The sequence below is a fragment of the Artibeus jamaicensis genome, unplaced genomic scaffold (genome assembly GCF_021234435.1).
Source record: "Artibeus jamaicensis isolate MK-2021 breed Jamaican fruit bat unplaced genomic scaffold, CSHL_Jam_final contig_843, whole genome shotgun sequence".
Lineage (NCBI taxonomy): Eukaryota > Metazoa > Chordata > Mammalia > Chiroptera > Phyllostomidae > Artibeus > Artibeus jamaicensis.
In genome coordinates, this window is record NW_026521982.1 from 256,446 (window position 1) to 275,966 (window position 19,521).

A 19,521-nucleotide genomic window follows, 5' to 3' on the forward strand; every position below is an offset into this window, starting at 1 on the left:
AGACCATGTCCTTAGTGGGGGACCTGTGAAAGGCACCCTCACATTGTTGTTTCTCTCCCTCTCCATTTTCTGTTTTCCTTTCTCTAAAAATTAATAAGTATGAAAGAGCCAGGTGTTTTAAACATTGAACAACTTGAGAGCCAACAGCCCAGAAATGTATTACTGAAAAAGAGAAACTTCGAGGGGAAGTCGCTGGAAGCCTACACACAAACCTCCCTATAGGAGGTGCTGTGACCTCCATGGGGCCTTCAAGGGCCTTGAACACAAGGACACTCCGAGGAATAGGTGCAGTTGGAGGTTTGGGTAAATTTCCTGTCTGGTTTTCACTTCCTGTAATACTTTCCCTCAGAACCTCTCTGGATTCCTGATTCTGTGCTCACCTTTGAAGTCTCTGAAAATATTCCTGTAGACAAAAGTCTGAGTCTGTCCTGGAGCCAATAGTACAGCCCAGACCCACACAGCTCAGTGTCTAAGCTGGTCAGCATCAGGACACATCCGAGGAACAGGTGCAGTTGGAGGTTTGGACAGTGGGCACCAGTTGAAAAATAGCTGTGTGTGTGTGATTTATTTACCAGTAGATGTGCAATGGGATTAGGTCCTCATACTGGGATACTCAGATGGGACCTTCAGGCAGAGGAACCAGAGGACATTAGAGAACCCCACACTTCCCAAGAACTTCAGGGTTATGTGGTATTGGTTGATTCAGGGCATCTGCCAGCCCCAGGGAAGGAGCTCCCTTGTGACTTCATAGACTCCAGGTTTGATGGCTCCCTGGTGAATCACTGGGGCTTAGTTAGGCCAGTTCTCTGTGCCTAGAGATATAATAGCATATGATGTCCCTGGGGAGCATCCTGAATTCAGAGTACTGTCTTTAATTCTAGACAAGAGGTCCTGAGAGGTCCATTCACTGTGAGCCCAGACAGGAACCTCTCCTGCGGGACATGGGATGGGAAGCAGGGGACATGCAGGTCCTACAAGCTCAGGGCTACTGCCCAGGAACAAATGCAGATAAGTGGGTAGGGATTGACTGTGAGGCCCCGGATCTTTCTGCTTTCATGAAATCATCTAAAACAAGAGTTATACACCAGTTGACTGTAAATATCCTATTTTGTCAGCAAATTTACCAAACTCAATAAGACATTAAAATTACAGTACAGCCCTGGCTGGTGTAGCTTAGTGGATTGAGCATGGGCCTGTGAACCAAAGGACTGCAGCTCGATTCCCAGTCAGGGCACATGCCTGGGTTGCAGGCCAGTTCCCAGCAAGGGACACACGAGAGGCAAACATACATTGATATTTCTCTCTCTCTCTCTCTCTCTCTCTCTCTCTCTCTCCTTCCCTTCCCCTCTAAAGATAAATAAAAAAAAATTAAATGCTGCTTAAAAATAAAAAGTAAAATAAAATAAAATGACAGTACAGTGTTATTTGTGGGGCTTCTTTATATTTGAATTGTGAGGACCCGGGGAACAAGGATGGTTGCAGTAACTCACTAGGTACAGCGTTTAGAGACACAGGAAAAAGACATTCAGGTAATGAGCCAAGAACAGATCCAGGTGTTCTCTATGTCACCCAAAAGTGGGTTCAAAATGTGGAGCATGTCCTGTGCAGGTTTGTTCTTCAATGGAAGGAGCTATGTCAGCACAGAGTTGAGGGACCTGGCACAGGACACATATCCTGAAACACTGATTAGACATGGAGTCTCAGACTCCCACAGACCATGGTATTTGTGCCTTCTTCTTTCTGTCAGGTGGTATCGAGTCTTCAGCTATGAAACTCTGTATCTCATGAATATGCAGATGATAAGAGGTAGACTAGTTAAATATGGCTCTCGCTGTTGCCTGAGAACATCACCCATAGCCACACCCTCCCCTATAGAAGTCCTGATGGCACAGCATCTCACCATGGACTGGAGCTGGAGAGCCCTCTTCCTGGTGGCAGTAGCTACAGGTAACGGACTTCACAGTCCTTGGATTGAGGATGGGGACAGGAAGAGGCAAGGGGGATTTCCAAACACTTTTACCTCCTCTCCACAGGTGTCCAGGCCCAGGTACAGCTGGTACAGTCTGGGGCTGAGGTGAGGAAGCCTGAGGCCTCAGTGAAGGTCTCCTGCAAGGCTTCTGGATATACTTTCACCAGCTACTATATGAACTGGGTACGGCAGGCTCCAGGACAAGGCCTTGAGTGGATGGGAAGAGTTAACCCTAACAATGGTGGTACAAACTATGCACAGAAGTTCCAGGGAAGAGTCACCATGACAACAGATAAGTCCACAAGTACAGCCTACATGGAGCTGAGCAGCCTGAGAGCTGAGGACACAGCTGTGTATTACTGTACTACAGCCACAGTGAAGGGAACAAAGCATGAGCCCAGACACAAATCTCCCTGCAGGGCTGTGAACACCAGGGGGGATTCAAGGTCCCTGAACACAAGGACCTTCTCAAGAGCATGTTCAGGAGGAGTTCTGTGCTGGTTTCCTGTGTGGTTTCCTCTTCCTGTAAGTTTCCCTCAACAAATCTCTCTGGGTTCCTTATTCTGAACTCACCTCTGAAGTCTCTGAGTTTGACAAGTTGGTTGTAAAGAAACACAATATTCTCACATGGACCAAAGGCAGAGTCTCTTTCAGGCATTCTTGGCCTGGTTCCAATGAATCATTACACCTTCTGACCCATGTCAGCACAACCTAATCTGAGAATCTGAATGGCCTAACAGTGTTGCCCAGCCCTCACACCTCAGTGTTCAAGCTGGCCAGCACCAGGGCACATTCATGATGGACAGTGGGCATTAGAGGCAATGAAATGAAATGAATGCCAGAAAGTGAAACGCCCTTGGTGGTGATGTTCACTGACTCGGCATCATGCTCACAGCACTGGCATAGGTGACACCACACAGGACACAGTGACCCACACAGCTTCGTGTGGATGTCCAGACTGGAGACTAAAACACATACACCAAAGGGGCATGGAAGATTTATTGTGCACAATTTTTAAATCTCTAGAAGGATTGGGAAAGGTCCTCAGCAAGTCAGATGTGCTTTCATAGAGCCAGGAAAGAGGACTGATTCAGGTTTTTATTCTGTTGATAACGAGACAGTGGGGGGTTTCTACTTACTGGTATTGTGTGGTTTCAATCTCCCAGTGACATCTAAAGGGGGGCTGGCAGGCTTTCCTATCAGATTTCCTATGTGGACAGATGGGGAAGGGGCAGGAATGACTCATCAGATGCCAACATTGACACATGAAATAAAATCAAGTCTGACTACCCATTTCACTTATCAACAATAAAAGGTGAACAATGAGGAAAAAATAGTCATTTTGTGTGGACAACCACAATGTATACAAAATGAAAAGAATGATTATAAGTAAGCAAATGAAAATGAAGATGATTGATGATAATGATGGTGATTGCTGGGTAACACTCTGCATGGTTTCAGGAATTGTAACTACCCCCATGGATAAGACATACTGAGCGATCTCCGGAATGTGAGCCGCAGGAGATAAAGCTTGTCTCTGGTAGCAAATGCTGCCTTGGCTTACTACCCCTACCCCCAAAGCATTGTTTATGTCCATGATAGGTAAGACTCCTCAGAGAGAGGGGCAACCTAAGCCAGACAGGATCACTTGGGAGGCCATCATGGAAGGACTCGAGGGGGGGGGCTGTGACAAAGAGGGAGTAATGAACCCTCACCCCTTTGCTATTTTGACATAGCCCAAGTCCCCATGTCCTCTGAGAGAAGCAATTCCTGGCTCTAATCCACTTAAGCCTGAAAACCTGTGATGGGGAGGTGGTACAGCTAGTTGCCTTGCTACAGTGGTATCCAGGGTAAATTAGGCATAAAAATGAATTCCTAAAAGTCCTGTGAAACTTGCTTTGCTAAGAGTGCTTCCATTCATATGTTAAAGGTCTGAGAAGGAAATGAGTATGTCTCCCAAAGTTTCTTCAACTCTTTTTCCTGACAGACTCTGACTCAGACTAAGCCCTCAGATTTCTTTGAAATGTTATCTACTGGTTAATACTTGCTATGCTGTATTCCTGTGTATTACAACTCAATAAAGTCCCCTGGAGGAAGGGGCTTCTGGCCTTTTTCCTCTGAGAAACTGGCCACCTCTCCTCCCCAAGCAGATCATGTCTTGGTAGTGTTACTTTCATCTGTGGCAGATGGTGGGACTTGGGGGCAAAGTTGCCCCCACCGGTGATAATGATGATGATAGAGATAGATCAGGGTCTTGGTCCAAAGTCTTTGGTGGTATCTTTCTCCATCCAAGAGCATCAGATTTTGGAAGGCCTTAGTTTGGATATCTGCTTCCAAAGATGACAGGATTCCCCCAAATCTATGAAGACTGTGAATTTAAGGAGCCCTAATAAACTAACCTTACAATTGAATAGAATTGCGTGTAGTTCTTTTCATGTAATATTAAACCCAAAGATGAATTTTATGGAGTTTCACTGCTGCATTTGCTATTGAAACACTTGATAAAATATCTTCCAGTGAGGTTCGAGGGTAAATTCCCTGTCATGTTCAATGCAATATGTAGAACTCAGTGAATGAAAACCACAGAGCCTGTTAGCAAGAGGGAGCAGAAAAATCACCATTAATCTGTGGATGACATGAAGGGGTATACAAAATAGACCGTTTTTACTTTTTTTTTGTCTGAATGCAGTAGGGCAGAGGACAGTCGTGAGTGAAAGCCACTGAATGCATGATTATCTCTATTCACATGTAACAAAGGACAACTGATGTAAACTGGGGTGAAGAAGGGGGACCTCTAGTGAGAGTGGGAGGGACTTTGGACACAGCAGTTCAAAGAAAATGAACCTGAAAATATTTTTATGTAAAAATGTTATTTTTCATTCTTTGCAGAGATTGTGGGTGGTTGTGACCTTTAGGTGTGTGTGTTCTGGCAACACAACACTGGTTTGTGACAAATTTATACAAACAGATGCTCACCCATCTCTCGCTCCATGTGTAAGTGAAGGAAATGCAAGTTCAAGCAGCTTCTGTCAGGTGAATGGGCAACAAGATTCTGTCAGGGAATTAGCTCCAGGTGTCACAGAAACAAACATACAATAAATACAACAGGTTCACAAGCCTTGGAGAGTTAAGCAGACAAAACCATCTAAATCATCGACAGGACCCTTGAGCACTCAGCGTCTCACCTTCACCACTGGCTCAGGATTTGTTGATTCTGTAACACAGAAGAAGGAAACAACCTATGCTTTATCTGAAAGTTTTCACACTCATGTTGACTGAAGATGATACCAGTGTGTCTATGCAATGTATGCAGATTGAAAGGAGAATTTAACAAGAGTCATGTGAAATTATCTGATTCAAACCAGCAGGTGCTTTGAGTAATCTAATATCTGAGTAAGGTTGGCATCTATAGAGATTTCCATTCCTTTTTACTTAAAATTATATGCTAAACATAGACAACATAGACATGCCACGCCAATTACTTTGGTTTTCTGTGTAGATTAATCATTTGAGGGTTCAGATGGGATAAGAACCCAGCTTAAGTCTGTTCGTTTGGCATGGTGAGTTCTTAGAGCATTCTCTTAGCTTCTGTGCAATATGTTTTTGTACTGACTTCCACCCTCACATTATTCCAGTCTACGGGATGGATGAGCACTTGCAGGCTTCCTCAGATGGTTTATGCGATGAGGTTTCCGAGAGATATGAGCACCCGTTTTTCCCCAGAGAATCGCACCATACACTGCTCCCCAGACCTCTGTTTCTTTTCTGGTTTTGTCCTGATTGCCAAGCCCTAAGAAATGCAATACCTTCCAATGTCTGGGATGACTTTACGCAAGACAGAAGTTTCCCTAGAGCAAGAAATATAAAGTAAAGAATAAACAAATAAAATCTCATCAAAATAAAAAGCTTCCGCGTGGCTAAAGAAAACACTATTAAATTAAAAAGACAACTAACTGTATGGAAAAGCATATTTGCCAATGATACCTCAGACAAAGGTTTAATCTCCAAAATATACAAAACTTACACGACTCCACTCTAAGAAGACACCCAACCCAATTGAAAAATGGGAAAAGGACTTGAAGAGACACTTCTCCAAGGAGGACGTACAGAGCATCTAGATACATGAAAAGGTGCTCAATATTGCTAGCTATCAGAGAGATGCAAATTAAAACCACAGTGAGATACCACTTTACACTGGTCAGAATGGCTATCATAAACAAAGCAACAAACAACAAATGTTGGAGAGATTGTGGGGAAAAGGGGACCCTAGTCCACTGTTGGTGGGATTGCAGACTGGTACAACCACTATGGAAAACAGTATGGAATTTTCTCAGAAAATTAAAATGGACCTACCTTTGACCCAGCAATTACACTGCTATGATTATATCCTACAAACCCTAAAACACCAATCCAAAAGAACCTATGCACCCCAATGTTCATAGCAGCACAATTTACAATAGCCAAGAGTTGGAAGCAACCTAGGTGTCCATCAGTAAATGAATGGATCAAAAAATTATGGTACATATACACAATGGAATCCTATGCAGCAGAAAGAAAGAAGGAGCTCCTACTATTTGCAGCAGCATGAATGGAACTGGAAAGGATTATGCTGAGTGAAATAGGACCGGCAAATACCATATGATCTCACCTTTAACGGGAAGCTAAACAACAAAAGAAACAAGCAAGCAAAATAGAATCAAAGACACAGAAATAGAGAACAGGGGGAAAGTGACCAGAGGGGAGAAGAAAGGAAATTTCAGGGGGAAAGGGGAGGGATTTAGAGGAACAAGTATAAAGGACACATGGAAAACAGCTAAGGAGGGTGGAAATGGGAAGGAGGTGGGGAGCACTGGGGCGTGGGCTGGGATTAGAGTAAAAGACAGAAAACTAGTTGAAAAATATTTTTAAAAAAATAAAAAATATTTCATAAATTTCTTTTAAAAGTAACATTTTCTTTTAAAAGTTCGTTGTTTTTTTTAAAAAATTTATTTAGTTATTTTTCAAGTACAGTTTTTTGTCTATTTTTCCCATCCCAGCCTCCCCTGCCCCTTGCTCCCCACCTCCCTCCCATTTCCACCTCCCTTAGTTCTCGTCCCTGTGTCCTTCCTATTTGTTCCTCCAAATCCCTCCCCCCTTTTCCCCTTAACTTCCCTTCCTTCTCCCCTCTGGTCACTGTACTCTTGTTCTCTATTTCAGTGTCTTTGTTTTTTTCTTTTTTTTTCTGCTTGCTTGTTTGTTTTGTTGTTTAGCTTCCTGTTAAAGGTGAGATCATATGGTATTTGTCTTTCAGCACCTGGCCTATTTCACTCAGCATAATGCTTTCCAGTTCCATCCATGTTGTTACAAAAGGTAGTAGCTCCTTCTTTCTCTCTGCAGCATAGAATTCCATTGTGTATATGTACCACAATTTTTGGATCCATTCATTTACTGATGGGCACCTAGGTTGCTTCCAACGCTTGGCTATTGTAAATTGTGCTGCTATGAACATTATGGTGCATAGGTTCTTTGATATTGATGTTTTAGGATTCTTAGGATAAAATCCCAGCAGTGGAATTGCTGGGTCAAAAGGCAGGTCGATTTTTATTTTTCTGAGAAAATTCCATACTGTTTTCCATAATGGTTGTACCAGTCTGCACTCCTACCATGAGTGAACTAAGGACCCCTTTTCCCCACAACATCTCCAACATTTGTTGTTTGTTGCTTTGTTAATGATAGCCATCCTGACCAGTGTAAAGTGGTATCTCATTGTGGTTTTAATTTGCATCTCTCTGACAGCTAACAATATTGAGCATCTCTTCATGTGTCTCTGAATGTTCTGTATGTCCTTCTTGGAGAAGTGTTTGTTCAAGTACTTTTCCCATTTTTTAATTGGGCTGGGTGTCTTCTTAGAGTGGAGTCGTGTAAGTTGTTTGTATATTTTGGAGATTAAACCTTTGTCTGAGGTATCATTGGCAAATATGTTTTCCCATACAGTTGGTTTTCTTCCTAATTTAATACTGTTTTCTTTAGCCATGTAGAAGCTTTTTATTTTGATGAGATCCCATTTGTCTATTCTTTTCTTTACATTCCTTGCTCTAGGGGACATATCAGTAAAGAAGTTGCTGCATGAAATATCTGAGATTTTCTTGCCAATGTTCTCCTCTAGGACTTTAATGGTGTAACGACTTACATTTAAGTCTATTATTCACCTTGAATTTATTTTGGTGTATGGTGTAAGTTGGTGCTCGAGTTTCATTTTTTTGCACGTAGCTGTCCAGTTCTCCCAACACCATTTGTTGAAGAGGCTATCTTTACTCCATTTTATGTTACTGCCCCCTTTGTTGAATATTAATTGACTGTAGAGAGTTGGGTTGATTTCTGGGCTCTCTGTTCTGTTCCATTGGTCTATATGCCTGTTTTTATGCCAGTACCAGGCTGTTTTGATTACAGTGGCCTTGTAATACTGTTTGATATCAGGTATTGTGATCTCCCCAACTTTGTTCTTCTTTCTCAAAAGAGAAGCTGCTATTCGGGCTCGTTTATGGTTCCATATAAATTTTCGAAGTGTTTGTTCTATGTCTGTGAAATATGCCATTGGTACTTTAATAGGTATTGCATTGAATCTGTATATTGCTTTGGGTAGTATGGACATTTTGATGATGTGAATTCTTCCAATCCATGAACACGGTATATGTTTCCATTTGTTTGTATCTTCCTTGATTTCGTTCTTCAGGGCTGTGTAGTTTTCTGCATACAGTTCTTTTACCTCTTTGGTTAGGTTTATTCCCAGACATTTTATTTTTCTTTTTGCTATATCAAATGGAATTTTTCTCTTTATTTCTGCTTCTGCTGATTCACTGTTGGTATACAAAAATGCCTTTGATTTCTGGATATTGACTTTATAACCAGCTGTTTTGCCAAACTCATTAATTTGTTTGAGCAGTTTTTGGGTAGAGTCTATAGGATTTTCCATGTACACTATCATGTCATCTGCAAACAGTGACAGTTTTGCTTCCTCCTTTCCTATTTGGATGCCTTTTATTTCCTTTCTGGCCTGATTGCTGTGGCTAAAACTTCCAATACTATATTGAATAGAAGTGGTGAAAGTGGACATCCTTGTCTTGTTCCTGATCTTAGTGGAAAAGCTTTTAGTTTTTTTCCCATTGAGTATGATATTGGCTGTAGGTCTCTCATATATGACCTTTATTATTTTGAGAAATGCTCCTGTATTGCCACTTTGCTGAGTGTTTTTATCATAAATGGGTGTTGTACCTAATGGAAAGCTTTTTGCGCATCTATTGATATGATCATGTGATTTTTCTCTTTGCTTTTGTTTTTGTGATGTATTATGTTTTCTGATTTGCGAATATTGAACCATCCTTGCATCCCTGGGATGAATCCCACTTGATCATGATGTATGATCTTTTTGATATATTGTTGCATGCAATTTGCCAATATTTTGTTGAGGATTTTGGCATCTATGTTCATCAGCGACATTGGCCTGAAGTTTTCTTTCTTTGTTGTGTCTCTGTCTGGTTTTGGAATTAAGATGATGCTGGCTTCATAAAAAGAATTTGGGAGTTTTCCATCCTTCTGGATTTTTTGGAATAGTCTGTGGAGAATAGGGGTTAGCTCTTCCTTAAATGCTTTGTAGAATTCTCCTGTGAAACCATCTGGACCAGGGCTTTTGTGTGATGGGAGTTTTTTGATTACTGCTTCAATTTCTTTTGCTGTTATTGGTGTATTTACATTTTCTGCTTCTTTTTCACTGAGTTTTGGAAGATTGTATTTTTCTAGAAATGTGTCCATTTCCCCTAGGTTTTCAAATTTCTTGGCATAAAGGTCTTCATAGTAATTTCTTACAATCCCTTCTATTTCTGTGGTATCAGTTGTAATCTCTCCTGTTTCATTTCTGATTGTGATTATTTGTGTCCTCTCTCTTCTTTTCTTGATGAGCCTACTTAAAGGCTTGTCTGTTTTGTTTATCTTCTCAAAGAACCAACTCCTGGATTCATTGATTCTTAAAATTGTGCTTTTAATTTCTATGTAATTTAATTCTGCTCTAATCTTGGTTATATCCTTCCTTCTACTTGCTCTGGGCTGTCTTTGTTGCTGTTCCTCGAGATCTTGCAGGCGTAAGGTTAGGTTGTTATTTTGAAATGTTTCTATCTTCTTTAGGTAGGCCTGTATTGCTATGAACTTCCTTCTCAGGACTGCTTTCGCTGTGTCCCATAAGTTTTGGGTTGTTGTGAGATCATTTTCATTTGTTTCCAGAAATATTTTGATTTCTTCCCTAATTTCATTCTTGAACCATTCATTGTTTAATAGCATACCATTCAGTCTCCATGTTTTTGGGTGCTTTGGGTTTTTTTCTTTGGGGTCGGTTTCTAATTTCAGTCCCTTGTGGTCAGAGAAGATGCTTGGTATGATTTCAATTTTCTTGAATTTTTTGAGGCTCGTTTTGTGTTTTATCGTGTGGTCTATCTTTGAAAATGTTCCATGTGCATTTGAAAAGAATGTGTATTTAGCTTCTTTGGGATGAAAGCCTCTATATATATATCTATATCTATATCAGTTAAGTCCATTTCATCTAGGGTGTTGTTTAATGCCACAATATCTTTGTTGATCATTTGTTTGGAAGATCTGTCCATTTTTGATAGTGGGGTGTTCAAATCCCCTACTATAATTGTGTTGCTGTCAATATCTTTCTTGAAGTCCTCTAAGATTTTCTTAATATATTTGGGTGCACCTATGTTTGGTGCATATATGTTTACAATGTTAATGTCTTCTTGGTGGATTCTTCCCTTCAGTATAATGAAGTGACCTTCTGGGTCTCTCTTTATAGCCTTTTTTTGAAGTCTATTTTGTCTGATATGAGAATTGCTATCCCAGCTTTTTTTTTTTCTTGTCTGTTTGCTTGGAAAACTTGTTTCCAGCCTTTCACTTTTAGTCTGTGATGGTCTTTTGTCCTGACGTGGGTCTCTTGTAGGCAGCATATGTGTGGGTCATGCTTTCTTATCCATTGAGCTATTCTGTGTCTTTTGATTGGAGCATTTAACACATTTACGTTTAAGGTTATTATTGATTGGTACTTATTCATTGCCATTTTTGTACCTGTGTTCCTTTCTGTCTCCCTCTTATCCTTCCTTCCCTTAAAGCAGTCCTTTTAGTATTTCTTGTAGAGCTGGTTTGGTGGAGGCATATTCTTTTAGACTTCTTTTTTCTTGGAAGCTCTTTATTTGGCCATCTATCTTGATTGAGAGCCTTGCTGGGTAAAGTAGCCTTGGTTGTAGGCCTCTGGTTCTCATTCCTTGGAATATTTTTTGCCATTCTCTTCTTGCTTGAAGTGTTTCCATTGAGAAGTCGGTAGCTAACCTTATTGGGGCTCTCTTGTATGTAATTTATTTTTTCTCCCTTGCTGCCTTTTTTTAAAGATTTTATTTATTTATCTTTAGAGGGGAAGGGAAGAGAGAGAAAGAAACATCAATGTATGATTGCCTTTCATGGGTCCCCTGCTGGGAATTGGCCTGCAGGGAACTGGTCTGCAACTGAGGCATGTGCCCTGACTGGGAATTGAATCCCTTGCTGCCTTTAAGATTCTCTCTTTGTCTTGGAATTTTGCCATTTTGATGATGATGTGTCTTGAAGTGGGTTTCCTTGGGTTCCTCTTGGTTGGGACTCTCTGTGATTCCTGGATTTGTGAGACTTTTTCTGTTATCAAATTAGGAAACTTTTCTCTCATTACTCGTTCAAATACGTTTTCTATCCCTTGTTCTTCTCTTCTCCTTCTGGTATTCCTATTATTCGGATATTATTACGTTTCATATTGTCTTGCATTTCTCTTAATCCCTCTTCATTCTTTCTGAGCCTCTTTTCATTTTCTTGCTCTTTCTGTGAGATGCTTTCTACCTTGTCCTCCAACTCACTAATCCGATCCTCCGCTTCATCTATCCTACTTTGGAAACTTTCTACTGTGTACTTCAATTCGGAAATTGTGTTCTTCATTTCCTCTTGTCTCTTGCTGATAGTTTCCATTTACTTTTTGATGTTGCTGTAGTTTGCAGAGAGATCATTATAGTTCCCCTGTAGTTTCTGGTAGTTCACTGTGAGCTCTTTGAACTTCGTAATAACCAGTGCTTTGAATTCACTGTCTGATAGTTGATCAGCGTCTATTTCATCTTACATTCTTTCTGAAGTTTCTGCTTTTTCTTTCATTTGGGGATTGTTTCTCTGTCTTCCCATTGTTTGAGACTCTTCTTGTTAGCCTCTGCTTCCAAAATTGATCTGTTCTGAAACACTGGTTTTATGGTGTAAACTTCTGTGGTATGATCCTTATGAAGTTCGGTGGTGCAGACTCCTTGAAGTTTCTTGATGTTCTTCGTCTCCACCTACACTCATGCTGGTCTTCGCGCTGGTCCCTGCGTTGGTTGCCTACCACTGCTGAATGTCATGGCTCTAGTAGCCGCCTCCTCAAGCACCCAGGCCTGTTACTATGGCAGCGGCACAGAGGCTGGGAATGTCCCAGCTCCCATATCTGGCTCTCTCTGCCGCCCAGGGCCGTCACAGGGTCTTGGAGTGTCCCGGTTTCCGTACCTGACTCCCCGGCGTCTAGTCCTGTCTCTATGGCAGTGGCACAGAGGCTTAGAATGTCCCAACTCCCGTTCCTGATTCCCCAGCGTCCAATCCCATTGGTATGGCAGCAGCACAGGGGCTGAGAGCGTTCCAGTTCCCGTAGAGGGCTCCTCTGCCGCCCAGGGCTGTCTCAGGGGTTTGGAGAGTCCCGGCTTCCATACCTAACTCCCCAGTGTCCAGTCCCATCGCTATAGCAGCGGCACTAGAGCTGAGAACTTCCCGGCTCCCGTAGCTGGCTCCTCAGGGCCCAGGCCTGTCTCTATGGCGGCATCACAGGGGCCTTTGGTGTCCCAGCTCCTGCAACTGACCCTTCCGTTGCCCAGGCCAGTAGCTATGGCATCGGCACAAGGGCCGAGAATGTCCCCGCTCCGGTTCCTGACTCCTCTGTCTTCCCGGACCATCACAGGGGCTTGGAGTGTCTGGCTTCTCTACCTGACTCCCCGGCTCCCAGGCTTGTTGTTCTGGCGGCAGCACAGGGGCCGCGTGAGACCCAGCTCCAGTAGCTGACTCTACCGCCGTCTGGTGTTTCAGTGTCAGTCACAATCTCTGGTCTTTTAATTTCATAAATGCTGGGTAATCGATGGTTTGTTGAGCCGTTTCTCTATAGATCTGCCAGGATTTTCACCCATTAGTACAGGAGCTAGTATCAGCTCCATCTTACTCCGTCACCATCTTCCCAGCATCCTCTAAAAGTTCGTTTTAAAAGTAACATTATTTTACTTCATTCTGGTTAACAGCCTCCATGTTTAATATTGATGTGCAATTCATCAACAAACAGTATCCGGTCCAAGTTCCCCATGAATCTCTTTCTAATAAATTGATGGTTTGTACTGAAATTCTTCTGAAGGAGACTTCATAATTGTGAGCCCAACTATGGAATGTAGCCATGACACCTGCCTGTCCCAGATAAACCACACAGGTGTGTTGGCCTTCCCTGGAACCTGGTGCATGGGTAAATTTTGAAGACAGTGCTTTCTTTTCTGAGTGACTCCATATATTATGTGCGGCTATTTCTTTAAAAAAGGGAAAGGAATTGAATTAATTAAACACTGAGGAAAATTCCGACATAAGAAAATGACAATCCTGAATGTGTGTGAGTTTAGAAGGGATTCATTTACCATTTATGTTAATGTATCCCCATGGACAGAGTTTCTTTTCCCATTTGCACATTGATACACTCTGTGCAGCAGGTACAAGTTTAGTGGATTTCCACCATGTATAGACATGGTGACAGCATTCCCAAATATTCTATATAGACATGAATTGGGACTGTGAGGAGAAGAGATGATTCTTCTCAAATTTATTATTGATGAACACAGGGGTCCCAACTTAATCCCTGCTCTGCTCCATGATTACAACTACAGCACAGGACCACATGGACACATATCATGATGATGAGGATAAAGCTTTTACACCCACTTCAATGATGAAGAGTTTACACTCATAAAGTGACAATCACCAGCTTAAGTAATGAAAGAGTATTTGAATGATTTATTTATTCTTTTTTTAAATTTTATTTAGTTATTTTTCAAGTACAGTTTTTTTGTCTATTTTTCCCATCCCAGTCTCCCCCGCCCCTTGCTCCCCACCTCCCTCCCATTTCCACCGCCCTTAGTTCTTGTCCCTGTGTCTTTCCTATTTGTTCCTCCAAATCCCTCCCCCTTTTTCCCCTTAACTTATTTATTCTTTAATCAATAGATACGTGAAATTATGCTCTTCATATTAATAAGGTTTTATTTATATCTGATATTTCTCAAAGATATTTATTTATTTATTTATTTATTTATTTATTTCTAGAGAGGGAGGAAAAGAGTGAGAAAGAGAGGGGGGAGAAACATCAATGTGTGGTTGTCTCTTATGTGCCCCTTATTAAGGACCTGGCCCACAACCCAGGCATTTACCCTGACTGGGAATAGAACCTGTGACCCCTTGGTTCACAGGCCAGCACTCAACCCACTGAGTACACCAGCCAAGGCATATATCGGTCATTTCACATATTGATTTGCATTAAGAATTTCCATAAGCAGCCCTCACTGGTGTAGCTCAGTGGATTGAGCATGGGCCTGCAAACCACACGATCGCAGTTCGATTCCCAGTCAGGGCACATGCCTGGGTTGCAGGCCAGTTCCCAACAGGGGATGCTTGAGAGGCAACTATACATTGATATTTCTCTCCCTCTCTCCTTCCCTTCCCCTCTAAAGATAAATAAATAAAATATTTAAAAAGTATTTTCATAAGCAAATTTCTGTACTTTAATCACACACTCCCCAATCTCCAACTACATTTTTACCTAAGGATATCCAGTCATGACTGTGTTTCTTGAGTCTCCATTGTTTAACCTCATTTTACCACATTGTCTAGCTCCAGGGATGTCCAGTATTTTGGTGTATCATGGCCAAACTGGAAGAAGAATTTTCCTGATCCACACATTAAATTCTTTGCAACATGTAATTTTTTTAATTTATTTTTTATTGATTATGCTGTTACAGTTTTTCTATTCCCCCCTTCATTCCCCTCCACCCTACCCCCCCGTCCCCACCATTACCCCCCCCTTTATTTTATGAGTCCCCATCAGACTGTCAGTGGATTTCTCAAAAGAGACCTTACAGGCAAGAAGGGGCTGGAAAGAGGTATTGAAATCCAAAAGTCATGAAATCCAAAGACCTACAACCAAGATTGCTCTATCCAGCAAAACTTTCATTTAGAATGGGAAGACAGATAAAGTGCTTTTCAGATAAGATCAAATTCAAGGAGTTCAGCAACATGTAATTTTTTAAATTTCATAATGTTTTGTCTTAAAGAATTTATTAATTTATTTTTAGAGAGGGAAAGAAAATGAAAAGACATGGAAGGAAGAGTCAGTGTGTGGCTGCCTCTTGCTTTCCTGCTACTGGGGACCTGGCCGTCAATGCTGTCATGTGCTCTGAGTGGTAATTGAACCTGGGATGCCTTGATTATCAGGTCAGCATTCAATCCATTGAGCCACACAATCCATGGAGAAGATCTCATAATGTATTAAGTGAATTTATGGTTTTGTGTTGGGTCATATTCATAGCCACACTGGGATGAATGAGGCCCACAGGCCACAGGTTGGATACCGCTGGTGAGAATAAAAGAGAAATGAGGTAGTGAAGCTGCACACATTTTACAACAAATTCCACTGAGGAGACAAAACATGGAAGTACTGTCTGCTTCTCTGTAAAGTTCACACTTTTGTGTCCCAAATGATCCTCACAGACACTCCACCTCCTCCAAAACAAGGTCCATGTGCTCTAGGGTCACACTCTGTTCTTACTTTATACTCTGATCATTTTGTAGGGGATATATGGTGAGATGAAACATTTCCATTTCCTCAACACAAGCCTCCTGCATTTCTAATTCTCCCTCTCATCATGAAGGTTTATTTCTCCGGGTGTGTCCCTTACTGGTAATCTTGAAAGGCATGTCATCTCTGTCTTTACTTATTTTCTTATATGACCAAACGGTGTCTACACACTGTCAGTATGACCAGATCTGTGTCCCTCCAAAGAGGTTATTAATATCTACAATGTCACAGATTTTTTTTCCAGTAGAACTAACATTTTCTTTCCCAGGGATGAGCACATCTGAGTAGCCCTTCTAAACCCACATCAACATATGCACACCAGTTATAAATTCTTCTTGATGAACAACAATGTGCATCAACTTCCATACAGAGTCATAGTCTCCCTATGGCCAGGACTGACCTGTGTACATTAATTCAAACCAAGGAGCCGGAGGCCGCCTGATGAATGTGGGACTCCCTGGCTCTGGACATCAGTATCTGTCTTTTCCCCTCTATTGACCTGTAATAGGTCAGCCCAAATTTTCAGGTTCTAAACAATGGGCTCAGATTTTTCTTCTTGAGATGCTTCCTCCAATTTCTGGTGACTCTTCAATAACTTATATCCAGGCAGGTAGAGTTTATTACTTAATTCATCCAACAAATATTACTGAATACCCAGGGTGCATTATTTTGCATTCAAGTCTTTGTTCATGCAAAGAATAGGAGCAGAGTGTTTTTTGGGATTAAAAAATAATTGAGAGCATTGTGCTAAGTGAAATAAGCCATGCACTTAAGAAAACATACCAGATGATCTCACCTTTAACTGGAACCTAATCAACAAAAGAAAAAAGCAAACAAATATAATTATAGGCATTGAAATTAAAAACAATCTGACATCAACCAGAGGGGAGATGGGAGGGGGTAATGCAGGGAAGGGTTTTCAGAAACAAGTATAAAGGACACATGGAAAGAAACAAGGGGGGTGAAAGCAAGGGATGGAGGAGTGTTTGGCTGGAGTTGGGGGAGAGGTTGGGGGTAAATGAATACAACTATACTTGAAGAACAATAAAATAATAAAAGGCAATAAAGCAAATAAATCTAAATAATTCAGTGTGGTAGGGAAGACACTGGGGTGATAGTTGGTGACCTGTCCCAGGTGTGACATGTCAGGCTTGGAGCAGCTGTTCCTGATCTAATCAGAGGTGAGGCATTATAGAGGACCTTCCTGCCTCCAAGGTGGGTAGTGATATTAATATTAGTGGTGAAAATATCTAACAGAGCTGGCATCTTTTTTACAGATGCCAGTTGACACTTACAGATATCAAGCTGACACTCAATCCCAGTAGAAGCACAAACGGTGAGGCCACATCTGTCCTGTCCCAGCATGAGGAGGACAAAGCTGTGCTGTTCTCTCCATTGCATGTATCTACAAGACCTCAGGCACCACCCTGCAAGACAGCGACCCCGGGTATTGGTAGGGCAGCTCCCAGGAGCTGTATTAAAGAGCTTGTTAATGGGCAGTGGATTTCTGTCTGTAGATAGTGAGTTTGTCCCCTGTGCTCAACATTTACTCTGCTACTCCACTGACAGTAGTCATGACATGGACACACCTCGAAGTTTCAAAGTCCTTAGTGTGTCACATAACAGACATCAGGATGTGAGTGTGGACACCAAACTGGGTGACAGGCACCTGTTACCTGCATTCTGAGGACCTGGCAGTAGAAGTCTGTGCACACAGAACTGAGGAGGGTTTATGTGTCTCAGTTCCTCCCCAAATATGGGAGTCCTCAGGCCTAGGGTGTTCTTGCAGAGACTCATCTGTGGGCAATAAGTTAGTGGGATTGGTGCTGCCAACATTTCCAACATGCTAGGGATGACTGCTGTGTGGCAGACAGTCAGCCTTGTCTCAGAGAAGCAAGCCTGGCTGAGGGTCATCAGCCTGTGTGCCTCAAAACTACAACAAAGAGGCAGTTTTGCCACAATAGTTTTGTCTCAGGTCATCCCCTGAATATTTTTATTTACTACCTGCACTGGAGAACCTTAAATATCCAACTTTCCATCCCAGTGTAGTATATCACTATTCATAGAAAAACTACCAGAATATTCAGATCAGTAGAATGCCTCTGGGTCCAGACCACGATATCCTTCCCCTCTCTTTTCCCCTAATTCCTGGAATCCAAGGCAGGGGCAGAGGAGATCTGCCTGCCATTTCTGAGCTCAGAAATGTACACAGAAGAAAGACATATAAATGTCCCCAGGCTCATGAAATCCAGCTCACCTCCTGTCTCTGCAGAACCTTGTGAGGATCTCTCCCCTGTGAGTTCATTCTTATGGTCCAAATCATGGGGTATAAACCCATCTGGGTTTCCCTTCTCATTGCTGTCAAAGGTGCATCTGTGCCCAGTGAGACCAGACCTGGACCCCACAGCTCAGGTCTCCCTGCTCCTCCAGCGCAGACTTGCTCCCTACTGCAGAGTCCTGAGTTTCTGTAGGGGGCAAAATCATGAGAGTAACTGAAAATCTCACCCAGCCCCACACACCCTTGATTGTAAAGCTGGGTACTGGGTTGAGTCAATGACTCCTTTCATTCCTGCCATAAACACACTGTGGTCTATTTTCCTCCTGCTGACCAACCCTTCCTGTAAGTGCTCCAGTCAGGGACATCCTCAGGGATGAAAAGACTTCTGCTGTTTGTTGTCATGTGGCTTCACCTGTTCCTGTTCTTTCTTCACAGGATTTCTGATTGAGTTCTCCCTGCAGTAGTCTGGCCCTTGGCTGATGAGACCCTCCAACATACCCTCACACTGACCTGCTCCTTCTCTGGGTTCTCAGTGAGCACTACTGGCACAGGTATTGTCTGAATCTGTCTTCCTACTAGGAGGGCACATGAGTGGCTCTCAGATGTTTGGTGGGGCAATTATAAGTATTACAACTCATCTCTGAAGAGCACACTCAAAATCTCCAAGGACATTCTCAATAATTAGGTGATTCTAACAAAGACCAGCATGGGCCTTATACACACGGCCACATGCTATTATGCACAGAGGGCACAGAGACAGCCCAGGGGCCTTCTGTAGAACAACCTGGATGCTTGTCAGCTGAGCCCCACCTCTGCAGAACAGGAAAGCATGGGGAGATGTCATTTTCTGCCAGGATCTGGGGGTTCCCCTCACCTCCTACATTCTCAGAGCCATGCCTTACTTTGTTTTCTCTCCTTAGAAGACCCACATCTCTGTTAGTGGAACAGACAGATGAGATACTGAATTCTGTTTCATAAACATTCAACACAACAAGGTCAGTTAAAAAGGACAGAAGTGTGACACACAAGATTTGACTGTTTCATGGGCTCCTCTCCCTCCAACTGACAGGATACAAATAAACAAAGTCCACCTCTGTTAAAAGATTAGATTTCGCCCTGGCTGGTGTAGCTCAGTGGATTGAGTGTGGGCCTGCGAACCACACAATCGAGGTTCGATTCCCAGTCAGGGCACATGCCTGGGTTGTGGGCCAGTTCCCAGCAGGGGACTCAAAAGAGGCAACCATACATTGATGTTTCTCTCCTCCTCTCCTTCCCTTCCTCTCTAAAGATAAATAAAATAAAATAAAATAAAAATTTAAGGAAAAAAAAGATTGGATT

General features: G+C 42.3%; 1 gene segment (V, D, J or C); it reads left to right on the forward strand.

The window, feature by feature from the left end:
• Nucleotides 1–1,846: 1,846 nt before the first annotated feature.
• On the forward strand, nucleotides 1,847–18,647 carry LOC119046057 (immunoglobulin heavy variable 1-2-like). The segment is given in 4 exon segments: nucleotides 1,847–1,947; nucleotides 2,034–2,364; nucleotides 17,183–17,358; nucleotides 18,619–18,647. Coding segments are annotated over 4 exon segments (600 nt in total).
• The last annotated feature ends 874 nt before the right edge of the window (nucleotides 18,648–19,521 follow it).